This window comes from Vigna unguiculata, chromosome 4 (assembly GCF_037176805.1).
Source record: "Vigna unguiculata cultivar grain cowpea cultivar isolate G323 ecotype 2 chromosome 4, ASM3717680v1, whole genome shotgun sequence".
NCBI classification, from domain to species: Eukaryota; Viridiplantae; Streptophyta; class Magnoliopsida; order Fabales; family Fabaceae; genus Vigna; species Vigna unguiculata.
The window spans coordinates 1524836-1538514 of NC_140795.1; the positions used below are offsets into that span (position 1 = coordinate 1524836).

Genomic DNA, 13679 nt, shown 5'->3' on the forward strand with positions numbered 1-13679 from the left:
CACACCTCCACATACACCATACATAATAGGCTTTCACATCATGCACTCCCACAACTTCTTCACGCACCCCCACATGTTTTTGAAAATGATCATTTTACCCTCTGTAAAAGTGACTTTTGGATTACATATTTCAAAAGCTTCCCAAAATAAGCTTTTCGAAATGTATATAATACCTTACGAAATAAGTTTTTCAAAAAACACTTTTACATGTGTTCCAGATTGAACTTTCTGGAACACAAAATAAAAACTTTTCAGAACTAGTTTTTCTCTGTATTTTTTCTCTTCATCTTCCTATGCAGAGTTCTTCCTCCTCCTCTGCAAAACTGCGATGATGACCGTAAGTGACGGTGGTGGTGCGGTGTAATGCAATGATGATTTGTGAGTTCCGGTTCATCACGGATTCAGGTCGGATTGGGTTGAAATATTTTTACAAATTTTAATACGGGTTGATTTTTGACTCGGTTCATCTAGAATCCAACTCACCAACCCGCAGATAAAAGGGTCACACAAGTATTTTTATTTTTTTTATTAAATTGGGCTTTACATTTGAATCATGTTAAGTTGTTTTTTTATCTAACACAAATATTTTGTACTTTTTTATTATTTTAGTTTGTATTTGGATTGTATTAAAATTTATTTAGATTTTAATTAGAATTACAATTTAGTTTTAACCGAAAACAAATAAAAAATTATATTTTTTTAATTAAATGAACCTGTGAGTCAATCTGTTTAACCCGCCAACCTGTGATTAGGGATGGCAACGGGGCGGGGCGGGTACGGGTATCATGATCCCATCCCCATCCCCATAATAAAAATTCATCCCCATCCTCATCCCAAACCCAACGGGTATATAACTTTTGACCCATCCCCATCCCCACCGGGTAACGGGTATTTTCTTATACCCATACCCATACCCATTTTTTTATTGTTCCATATATCAATTAAATATTTTTTATAAAAAAAATTTAAAAATCACACCAACGGAATCATGATACTATCAAAATATTCAATATTAAAATAACATACTCTTTTTGATTTTCATGATGTCAAATATTAAGAAAAATATTATAATAGTATAAATCTCAAATTAAAGTATCAAATAACAACTAAATAAAATTCAAATAATTATATAAAAGCTAAAAAATTACACATTACTAAAATTTTATAATAACCAAAATATTTATTAATTTTACAAATGATCAGTGGTTTCATTTGCATTCGATCCACCTACACATAGAAAAAAAATGAAAAATTAGATATGATATAATAATTGAAATTGAAAATTTTAATTACTAGAATATAATGTACCTTCTTCATCAGATTTTTTCACTCATGAAAACATCTTTTCCTTTTAATTTTTTAACACCTACAAACACCAAATGTAGAATATTAGATGAGAATTCACAAAAAATACTAACAAAAAATATTAATAAATTTGAGTAACTTACCTAGATGGTTTGAGTTCCATATCCAACTTCTTGTACACATCAAAGCCTCTATAGTAATATGATGAAGTCGACTACGGTGAGAAGTTAATATCTGACCACCAGTACTAAAAGCAGATTCAGAAGCTACAGTTGTTATTGGAATAACTAAAACATCCCTTGCAATTGCTTGAAGGGTTGGAAACTTTAACCCATTTGTTTTCCACCATGATAGGATATCAAATTCTTGTGTAACCGGCAAATTATCTTCTTCCAAGTAATAATCCAACTCTGTTTTCATAACTGTAGTTCTAGATTTTTTCTTTTTTGCCATAAACTCTAAAAATTCATTCGCATCATTATCAACATCCTTTCCCAACTCCAATGATGTAGCTCTATAAGAAGAAGTTTCATTCTTTTTTGATTGATATTCCAAAACCAAATCATAGCACATTTGACGAATCCTACTAAGTTTCAGATCAAAATCATTACCATACAATTTATAAAAATAATATTCTAACATGTCCATCTTGTACCTTGGATCTAAAACTGAAGCAATTGCCAATATGTTATATAACAAAAAACAAAGAGAATGAGAAATATGTTATATATATATATATATATATATATATATATATATATATATATATATATATATATATATATATATATATTATTATATTATTATATTATATTATATTATATATTATATTACTATGTATATATATATTATATGTGTGGATATCTTATGTTTATATATATATATATATATATATATATATAATTATTTATATATATTATATTATATTATATATTATATTATTATTACTATGTATATATATTATATGTGTGGATATCTTATGTTTATATATATATATATATATATATATATATATATATATATATTTATTTTAAGTATATATTATATTATATTATATAATAATATAAATATAATAATATATATTATATTATTATGTATATATATTATATGTATATGCGTAGATATTTTATGCTTATATATATATATATATATATATATATATATATATATATATTTCTTTTAAATTTTTATAAATTTGTAATGTTATAAATTTGTTTATAAAAAATCTCACTAGTTAAATGATTAATTTGTTTTATACGTATATATTATATATATTATATTATATTATTATGTATATATATTATATGTATATTATATTATATTATATTATATTACATGTATATGTGTAAATATATATATATATATATATATATATATATATATATATATAAGTATATTTTATTTATATGTATATATACTATATTATATTATATTATATTTTATGTGTAAATATATTATTTATTTATATATATTTTTTAGATTATTTAATAAATTATAAATAGTTTAGTAATTTAAGCGGGGACGGGTATTTGGGCGGGTATATATATATCCCCATCCCCATCCCCATCCCCAGTTGAAAATTTCGGGTATTACCCATACCCATACCCATACCCAGTCAAAGCGGGGATTCCCCGTCAAAATGGGGACGGGTTCGGGTGATACCCACGGGCACGGGTTTATTTGCCATCTCTACCTGTGATGGATTGGACTGAATTACCTGACATATCTGTAAATATAGTGCTCGAGTCTTTTCCTAGTGTTATAGGGTGCAGATAGTGATTATGGGGTACATGAAGCAATAGCCAACCTCACAACAAAACAGGCCCAGGCCCAGGCCCAGTTGGATGAAAGGATTTCATCTAACTGACCCAATTGAAACTATTCTCAACAATGGATAAATGCGTTTTACGACATTACAATGCAAAATAAGGTAAACATATCCCAACATAAGCTTCCCTAGTTGAAAAGTTGACAGTAACACTACAAAATCAGAATCTGACATTGTCAGAAGTTGTAAATCCAATGTCTGATTACTCACTTCACAAACAAAAACCCTCTCCTCTTCCCAATAACTGTCACCCCTTTCCAAGATTCCATTCACAACCACTCCATTGCACAAAAACCTCTGCTACAAAAGTACCATTTCCCGCCACACAAAAAAAAACACTTTCTCTTCCACTTTTTCCCGCCACATATATCTTCCACAACAACAACAACACAAAATGACACTGCTAAATACAAAACCTTACACCACCAATCTCCACAACAAGATGAAGCCCACATCCAAATTCATCATGGCAGCAACCTTGGTTATGGTGGTTACCCTCGCCATTGTTCTAGGCCTCATTCTTGTTCTTCTTGCTGAACTCTACTGTTCCCTCTTACTCCACCGCCGCCACCTCAGAAAAAAAACCACCATCCCCATCTCCGCCGCTCCGGCCGCCACAACAATATCAAAGCCTCCACCTTTACTCACACCACATTCTCCTCCTTCTCCTCCTCCTCCTCCTCCACCATCCTTCACCACCGTTTACTCACAAGGGGTTCTCCAAGCCCCAAGAAGCTTCCTTTTCCCATGCAAAGATGAACCAAACCCAACCCCACGTGGCATTGGCCTTGTTTCTGTTTCGTCATCATCTCCATTGGCATCATTCTTGGCAAGAGCTCCTCCACCACCTCAGTCTCTTCAACCTTGTGGCGGTGGAATGGAGCACCTCGTGTACATTTCAAACCCCATTTACGAGAACGAGTCAGAGGTCAAAGCAAGTAGAGTGAACACCCCGTTTGAGACACCGAACACTTCACCCTCTCGTGGCTCTTCTGGGGAAGATCATGATGATGATGATGATCGTAATGGTGGTGCTGATTGTTCTCATTCACCACCTTCACTTACACCTCCTCTCACCCCTATGAAGAAACTCCCTGCAGAAGGCTCTTCTGTTTCTCTCAGAGATGCTACCTCCTTGGGTACTTCAGGTAGTGACACTCAAAGCATCAATGGCCCTTCTTCTTCTTCCTCGGATACCCCTTCTACTTCTCCTTCCTGGTGATCGATTATCATGTGCTCACAGAACTCGATTGTGTATCACTTAGAACTTGATCAAGCTATGGAGTCATTGGGAATCGTGTGAAATCTTTTTTCTAGAATCATATGTCTGTTGATTGGATTAGTTTTCGCATGATACTGTTACGAAAACATAAAGACATGTAATGAAAAATTTTGTGTTCTCTTGTCTTCTTTGTGTGTTCTGTTATATGTAGCAGGGCTGTAAATAACAGAGTGCTGCCATGCATTTCACTTATCCATAATTTTCTTTACATTTTTTTTTTCTGAACCTACTTTTTTCTCTCCTTTTAGATACAGAGAGCAAAAATTTTGGATTGATACCATATAAAATGATATAATGATATACATTAAAATATAAGAAAATATAATTAAATTATTAATATATTGAATTATCGTGGATGTAGTTCTGTAAAGACACGAAGATCCTGAAGCTCCATTAACATATATCATGTAGCAGTGATTAAAATTAGCTATACGGTTACTTATCTGATTAATTGTAAAAGTATTGATTGGTTAATTAGGATGTTTAATATAAATATAATGTTTACAAGTCGTTATTTTTTTCCATGCTTAGTGTATGCATTTACTTTATTTTCTTTTGCTTGGTTTTATGGAAAGGTGTTGCTGTTCCTGGTAACAGGTTCTTGATTTTCCCATTTTATTTACTCGTGATTTTGGGATTGCGAGATTGTGCACGTGAATTTTGGAGGAGAAATTACATTAAAAAGAATGTGCATTTAAGTTTTTTGGGGCCTGGTCCATCGAGCTACGATTCCAATTTAGGGTTCATTGGAGACCAAAAACAAACGAATAACGACATTGCAAATGTAACCGAAGTCTTTTCTTATTCGCAATTCCATCTTCCAAGAGTAGTTTCTTTCTGGTTTAATTTTAAATACGTCACACTATTTCACATTATTTTAAATTTTTGTTCCTTTTGTATGATATTTAGTTTTTGTAGCATTTTATCTGTATTTTACTTTTACAGCTTCAAAAATAATATAATTATAATTAATTGATTTTTATTCTTGAAAATCAAACTTTTATTACATATGATCCAGTTTTAAATTTAATGTGTTCAATGAATTTTTTGTACAAAAGCTAAATTCCTGACTCTTGTTAATATTTGTGCATCATGTTCTACAAAAACACGATATTCTGTTATTTCTTTGCTCAAATGGTTTACCAGTTTTGTATTATGTGTAGATAGAAAAAAAAAAACATTTATTTTCTAATAAGGTAAGAGGAGTAATGTAATGAAAATATATATATATATATATATATATATATATATATACATAAAAACGTTACAAGAAAGATGTTTTTTTAGTAAACTCATATACTGATACAAACTAACTTCCAATTAACATTAACTGATCCAAAGCTACTCTTCAACATTCCTTTATTAAACTCTCTTGTAACACAATTCATCTCAAACAATAAGGGGAAAAAAAACTAAAACACCATCGTGTATGAATAAAGCTACAAGCTTTAAAGTTTTAATTTGCAAGTTTTCAGAAATCCTCTTCCCCTTTCCTAAGTTTGTTTCCCACAGTTCTGAGTACCCAATAAAAGAATGCTAAAACCATCACAAATCATCAATCCATTGTTGAGAATTATGTCAGCAACAAGTAAATTATTCCAATGCACACAATTATAACGGCATGAGAGTAATAAATCAAAAGTCAACACAATTACATAATCATCACTGGTCATAAAATCAGAACTCAAAATAAAAAAATCACATAATATTAATGAAATTAAATTATCTGCATGTTAGGATGATTTGCGCTTATAAGAGTTGGATGCGCCTCAGTGAAAGCTACCATGTCTTTCCTTCAATGTGACATGATTCTAGTTTGAGGCGGGTGTGCATAAAGTGATCCAGGCTCAACCTATTATTTAAGATATACAAGCAAAGTAAAAACTTAAAAATCAGAGCAGCGACCATTGCGTTCCCAATCACCATACCTAGTAGGCTCAGGCCCTTTGGGTCCACCGATCTCACCAGTTTCTTCGTTAATACTGTCATCATCTTCGTTATCTTCTTCCTGCTCATGGCTTTGTCTGATCTCCTCATGGACTGATTCTTGAGGTGATTGTGCTTGTTTCTTGACAGGGTTTTCCTGTTGCAGCTGAGTTGAAGATGTGCAGAGGAGCCGTGTTACTGAGTTGGAAACTATGCCAGTCAGCTGCTCGGATCTGGTGTGGTGAAGAGTAGTGTTGGCTATTCTGGTCAGTGAGCGAGGGAAATAGTTGGCCATTGTTGCTTGATAATGATGTTAGGCAGATGATAAGAGATAAGAAACTTGTACCAGAAGGAAAAGAAAAACCCTGAAAATACAGCAAACAGGAATAATTAATGTGAGTGCGACACAGAATTACAATACTTAAATTGTGGCAGATTATTCCACACCTGACATAAGGAACGAATCTTATCTCGTTATTCATAAAATTTCAGCACAGTTTATATCCAAAATAAAGTATTGCCCCATGAGACAGGTATTTAACATCACAGGCAACCAACCATAATCCTTCCACTGTTGGATAAACCTAGCTTTTTCTTGCAATCTGAAACCATCACTGCGGGTGGGAGAGTTGTGGATTTGAACATTCGGTAGGAATATTAATATTTAAAAGTAATAACAACATATTCATTTACTATTTGCACATATCAATAGAAGGTGCAAATTCAAACAGCATTTTTGAGTGCCAAACACCTTTTATACAGACACATCAAAGACCATTGTGTTGTTAATCATATTTCTTGGATTTCATGGGTCAACGGGGTAACACAAATCAACAAAGTTCCCAGACACCTATTCATGGAGATCTGCAATGTTCATTCTCATGAATTTCAAGAACAGAATGTCATAGTTAAACACTTTGCCTCTTAAACATTCTCTTCACTTACGCATGGCCTGCTTTATTATTAAGGAGCATATATAGGAACCTCTCAAACACTTTCCACACATATGGGAGCATGTTTTCCAGATTCCTTTCTTTCCCCTGCACTAGACCAAAACCCTAGCCCACCCCAAAGGTATGCCACCTAAATAAAAAATTCCAAATCAATCTTCCAACACATCCAACATTCCCATGGCATCCACGGAAGTGAAAAATAGGGTCTACAGTACTCATACAGTATTCAACAAGCCACAGTAGTAATATATATAACCCAATCCAACCATCTTCCCTCATTGCAGCATTTTCACAAGCACCTTACGGGAAGAAAAATCATATAAAGTTGCAATTGAGAAATATTCACACACATATACATACACGATCATACTATTCTGCTGGATTTTAAATTTTAATTATAATTTTGATAAGAAAAAAAAGTAGCTCGGAATTGAAATTATAAGAAAAAATAGTTGAGAGGATTATATTACCTGAAATTGTTTGAACCTCACCGTTGCGGTGCGTTTCGCTTATGAATGAATAAAAAGGAAATATATAGAATTAAGGCGTGGCACCAATTTGCTGTCAAGTAAACAAAGGGGACACGTTTTCTCTATTCATTATACGTTTTCTTGAAGAAGAGATGGGCCGGATCATTGGCTCATTACTATCTGCACCTCTTTTAATTATTTTTGCAACCCCATCTTAATCTTTGCACTCCTTCTGATTATTTGTTTATTAATTTGATGTAAAATAAACAAATTAAATTGAAAAAAAATACAGTTAAATATATTTTTGGTTCTCAGTGAATTTTGGAATTAGTTCTTCTTCGAAATTTTATATCAATTTAGTCCTTCATTTTTTAAAAATGTATGGATTTAGTCCTTCTTATCAAATGTTGTTAAATTCATCTGACATTTTAAACGTATATTATGATAATATTTAAGTTAACATTAAAAAGAAAATGTGTCAAACGGTGTAAACAATTTAAATGATATCATGAAATGCGCTTGAAACGTCAGATAAACTTAATAAAATTTGATTAAGAGAACTAAATTCACGTATTTTTAAAAATAAAAGACTGAATTAGTCAAAATTTTTAAAAAGAAACTAATTATAAATTTCACAAACTTAAAGAACCAAAAACATATTTAACCTAAAAAGTAATTATATCTCATTTCAAATTAACCAATTTGGTAACAATCTAAAGGGTTAAGTTCCGGTAAATTTGAAATCAATAATTATATGAGACAACAAGTTTGGCTTATGGTTCGCATCATTATGAGAGCCATGTGATCATTGCATCCTATTAATCAACGCCACATAGAAAACCAGCATCAAAATAACAAAAGAAAAAGCAAGGACAGTAACATGGCAAATTAAGAATAAAATTTTAATTTTTCATTATAGAAACTGAAAATATAAATCGATTTGATATCTTAAAAGCCTATAAGTTTAAGTATGTTTAGAATGGAGGAAATAGCATCTTAAGTACGTAAATTAAAAAATTAAAGATCAAGTTTTTTTATAAATATATAAAACGTAGTTAGATTATTATAGTAGAGTGGTGGAGATTGTTGAGTCTCGAAAAAACATAGATTAAGACTACGTGAATACTTAAAAAAGACTTTATTACGTTATGTAAAAATTATAAGGTTTAATAGTGTTTTTAGTTTGTATATTTATATTAATAATTTGCAGTTTTTGTTATTTATTTTTTACTCAATCTATTTTAATATTTTAAAAAAATTATTCTGTTTTTATGTGTTGAATGAATACTAATATTATTTATCTCATTTTATACTTAGAAATGAACGATAAATACGTAAAAGAGTGATAATTATACGAACATATGTTAGTTTTTCATTATCTAAATAAAGTTAAGGATGATTTAAAACAATAAATCATGTTGATTTTTTTTAAATATAGGAATAAAAATAGTATTAAGTCAAAATATAATAAAATGGATTACACGTGCTCTCTGTCATGACGATGAAAAATGTAGATGTTAATTTAATAAATTTAAGTTTTCACATTAAGCTAATAAGGTCGGATATCTGTAAAAAAATAACACTTAAAATTATTGTCTTAAAATTTTAGGATGAAAATGATTTTAATATTTTGTGAGTTTAAATTAGATCCAATTATTATTAAATATCTTACAAGGTTAGAAAAAAAAAATTACAATACTTAATTAGTGATTTGGATGTACGCTAAAAACCTCTAGAAGGATTACAATATGACCTAAAACTAAATTTAGAAATTTAAATGAAAAAAAAAAAAAAACAAAACTAACACTATAAGCTTCAAGTATTATTACATACTTCATTTTCTTTTCATCTTCCGACTAACAAACACACATATATACACAAGTTTTTTTTTTCCTCTATTGTGTCTTCATTATTTTAACGTTTTAAAATATATTAAAAACATATTTAAAATATCAATATAATGTATTTTTAATATTCAATATAGGACAACATCCAAAAAATCAATAAAAAATCTAGACTCAACTAATGAAATATAATTTGGAAGACAAAAGTGCTCTAACAAGTGTCCACAATAAAATCTCTATCAATTTATGAGCTTACCTTTCATGAGAACAATTATTGGCTGAAATTATTCCATAGGACCAATAATATATATCTTTTGTATTATTGATTAACCAAACCACTTTGTCAACTTCCCGTGCCTTCTACATTCAACACACTGGATGTTGAATACAATAAGATCTGGAAAAATTCTATTTTTAAGTTGGAAATTACATTGGTGATGTCTCTTATCTATAGATCATTCTTGATATTGGAGTTCGTTTTGGTGATCAAATTAAATACATGATAAATTTTAAATGTGATAATTCTTTATGTTAAAAGTATTTTTTAATCAAATTTTAGATAACTGTGTCTCGTTGTTATGATAAGAAAAGATAATATAAGAAGGTTATTGTCAAGGTAATCTTAGTTGTAAATGTTTTCGCTAAAAGAAAGTATACCTATCTATTAAAAAAAATACATTAATTTTGTTTTAAATTTTTTCCTAAGAAATATTTAGAGATTTTGTTATTAAAAATAATTTGCAGGGAATTGTTATAATTTTTTAAAAATATTTTGTATAAAACAATTTTCACGTAAAATTTATAGAAAATACTTACAAATTTTATAATTTTGTAAAAAATAATTATCTATCAAAGAATTACTTACCAAATAAATCTTTTGAAAAAAAAATGACAACAAAAATTCTTTTATTGTATTTTTACTAACAAATTTGCAAAAAAAAAAATTCATTGAGATATGAAAAATTGTAGTAGTGAAAGATTCATTCTTAAAAAAGAGATCGATGAGAATCTAAATTTAAATTTAAGGTAAAGACAAAAAAATTAAGTATCTCATAAATTGAAGAGATTGATAAAAATCTAAATTTAAATTTAAATCATACATTAAATAAATATCAAAAAATTAAATATCTCATGAAAAATACGATCTACAAATTTATTATGTTAAGAATTTGAATTAAAAATGATATTAATCTCATATATAAATTAAATATTCACCAAATAAATTTTCATAAGATACGCGTGAAACCTGTATAAATATTTCCTGAAAAAAATTAAAATAGAGCCTAAATGTAAAGATAAATTATGTAATGACAACAATTTATACTTAAGAACATGTGAGAGAAAAAAATAGTTCATATGCTAATATTGTGTACTTTGTGTGCACAAATGATTTACCTATTACTATAGTCTATTTTCGTTTGTCTCAGCACAAAAGTGCCACGTGTGCAACCTGCCATATGAAAGCACGAACTTCCCACGTGCCCATCCTCCTTCTCTCTCATCCATTCCCATGTTCCCTCCATTTTATTCCTTATGGTGGAATTGGGTCCCCAACACAATAATTATTACTTTATCCCTCAATTAATCATTTATTTTTTATTTTTTGGTTTATAAATCCGTAAATCAATTTAATATAAAAAAAACTATTAATGTATACCGTAATCAATTTTAAATTACACGAAAAGTTCAGAAAGTCGATCTATTATATATTATTTTCTGTCAATATCCTCAAAGTGAGATCAAACATCAACTAGCTCGAATCATGGAAATATATTCAAAGGAGATAAGGTTTTGGTTAAGAGATAAACATTTAAATAATAAATAAAAAATAAAAAATGAATATTCTTCACACAAAAATTCTAATACATAGAGTAGAACTTACACATACAACATCTCATTAATAAATAATTTTTTTATACACGAATATTGTAATAATTCATAGAATTCACATTGCCGTATATTTCGTATGGATTAGATTAGGATTCATTCTTCTCTTTAACGTTCCTTGACGTTTTGTCCCCTTACAAATAAATATTTTGGTTGTAAGAAAACCCTCTAATTTAAAAAATGAAAAAAACGTTTCCATTTACTAATTGTTGACTAACTGAAATTTAAAGTAAAAGCTGGATAATCAGAAATAATGTTTATTTTGGTCGTAAAAAACTCTTTAAAATTTAAATAAATTAATTTAAAAAATAGGAAAAAGTTTCTATTTACTAACTGAAATTTAAAGTAAAAAATGAATAATCATGTTATAAATTATAAAGTTTAAATGTAAGATTAAAAATTAATAAAATTAGTCAATACGAGAGTTCAACAAATTAGAAATAACGTTTATTTCTCTCTCTCTTTTTTTTCGTCATTAACCTTAGGATTCCTTGTTATTTTAATTTTTCTCTTATCTATAAAGATGGATAGATCTTATAGATATGCAAAACCATCATCATCATCACCATTATTGTAAGTATATAAAAAGGGTCTATCTTTGCCTTGGTGTGTTTTTATTGTATGCAAAGAAACCCCATTTTCACAACCATCTTGAAGAAGCTCCATCATCACCATCATCATCATCTTCATCCATGGCAACTCAAGGTCAGGGCAACAAGCTCACAGTTTCCACATCGCCGAAGAGTGACAGTGGCAGCGGCGGTTGCGGTGGCGGTGCGGCGGGATCACTGCCGAAGGGACAGTGTTTGTGCTCACCAACGACACACGAAGGGTCATTCCGGTGTCGTTTGCATCGTGGCCCCACAGCATCGCCGACCAATTGGATGAAACGCTCCAAATCCATGCCTGCTAATAAGCATGTGGTTTCTGACTCCACTTGTTGATCATGATCATGTTCAATTGCTCATGATAACACAGATTAAACCTATATATATACATATCGTGAGTTATAATTATGTGTTCATGTGTAACTTTTTCATATCATGATATGAATCCTTCAATTGCTTGCAGCTCTCTCTGTTGATTTCTTCAGTTTTGGCAGTGTTGTTGATTGGTGTGCTTGATTGGAACTTTCTTCTTCCATGCAACCCTTGATTTGTCTATGCTTAACTTAATTAATTGTATAATAATAGATTAATTATTGAGGGTAGATGATTATTTTAATTCATGGGTGGTGGATCATAAATCATGGAGTTGCTACCTCTGAACTCTGGTTTTGTCATAATCATTTTCCAGGTTGTGTTTTTTTAATTAATGGAATTAATACTACCATAATTGATCTCTCTCATCTAATCATAAGTAGATTTTAATTTTCAAGTAACTTTAATTTAGGTTAACTATATATAGGTTTAGATCCTCTACATTGTACTATATCTCTTTGGGTGGGGTGTGATGTTCTTTGTTTCATATTTAGCAAGAGAAAGAAGTGTATGTTTTAGCAGATCATGAGATTCGGCTCATAGAACATGATCACCAAGTTGCAAAATCAGAGGTATGTGTTTTTCGAGTCCGGATTTTCAATTGATTTTTTTGTGTTGTTTGGCTAAACGTTAACAATATGCTGTGTTAATATATTTTAAAACGTTACAATTAATAGCAATCGGTGTATTATGGAAATAAAACAGAGAAACAATATAAAAAAAATCCAACAGAAAATTCAAATCCGTGTTTTCCTGATAAACTTTAGAGACGTGGAATTAAAAAGTTTTTGGTTTTGTATTTTGAATATTTTCTTGCAAATAGATTTTGTGTGATGGAGAAGGAATAGCGTGATTTGTTGAGTTATTGGAGATTTAAATTTAGAAGAAATAGGATGATTGATTTGGTTGGTTGAGCCATTTTGATTAGTGATATGATTTTTCTGGACAAGAAGTAAACGACTTAGATGGGTTTTGAATGGCTTATGATTTTAAGAATTTTGCATATGAAAACATAGAAAATGACGACATTGATGTAGTTGTTGGAGTCAACTAATTGCGAATACCAGAAAAACAACCCCAACCGATGGCTCTTCAATGTGGATAAAGACACTGACATTCCATTCATTTATGAACATTTTTTCTTTGTCCCTTCTTGTTCTGAGAAAATAGGTAAAATTACGTTGGAAGAAACATGTGTAATGAT

The 13679-nt window shown here is 30.0% G+C and overlaps 3 protein-coding genes across 4 annotated transcripts; 2 read left to right on the forward strand and 1 right to left on the reverse strand.

Annotated features, from left to right (window-relative positions):
- The first annotated feature begins 3436 nt into the window (after positions 1-3436).
- Positions 3437-4541, forward strand: LOC114182000 (uncharacterized). The gene has a single exon (XM_028068736.2). The coding sequence runs from the start codon at positions 3528-3530 to the stop codon at positions 4353-4355; it is 828 nt and encodes a 275-aa protein (XP_027924537.2). The 5' UTR covers positions 3437-3527; the 3' UTR covers positions 4356-4541.
- Positions 4542-6099: 1558 nt separating this feature from the next.
- LOC114181262 (succinate dehydrogenase assembly factor) lies at positions 6100-7867 on the reverse strand. Of its 2 annotated transcripts, none has more exons than XM_028067667.2 (2): positions 7765-7867; positions 6100-6706 (listed from the first exon to the last, which is right to left on the reverse strand). In XM_028067667.2, the coding sequence occupies exon 2, from the start codon at positions 6634-6636 to the stop codon at positions 6301-6303; it is 336 nt and encodes a 111-aa protein (XP_027923468.1). In that variant the 5' UTR covers positions 6637-6706; positions 7765-7867; the 3' UTR covers positions 6100-6300. The 2 variants fall into 2 exon arrangements, with proteins under 2 accessions (XP_027923468.1, XP_027923469.1); XM_028067668.2 differs by lacking the exon at positions 7765-7867 and adding an exon at positions 6789-7696.
- A 4171-nt stretch (positions 7868-12038) lies between these two features.
- On the forward strand, positions 12039-12565 carry LOC114181488 (uncharacterized). The gene has a single exon (XM_028067958.2). It carries the CDS (start codon positions 12188-12190, stop codon positions 12437-12439), a length of 252 nt encoding a protein of 83 aa, XP_027923759.2. The 5' UTR covers positions 12039-12187; the 3' UTR covers positions 12440-12565.
- The last annotated feature ends 1114 nt before the right edge of the window (positions 12566-13679 follow it).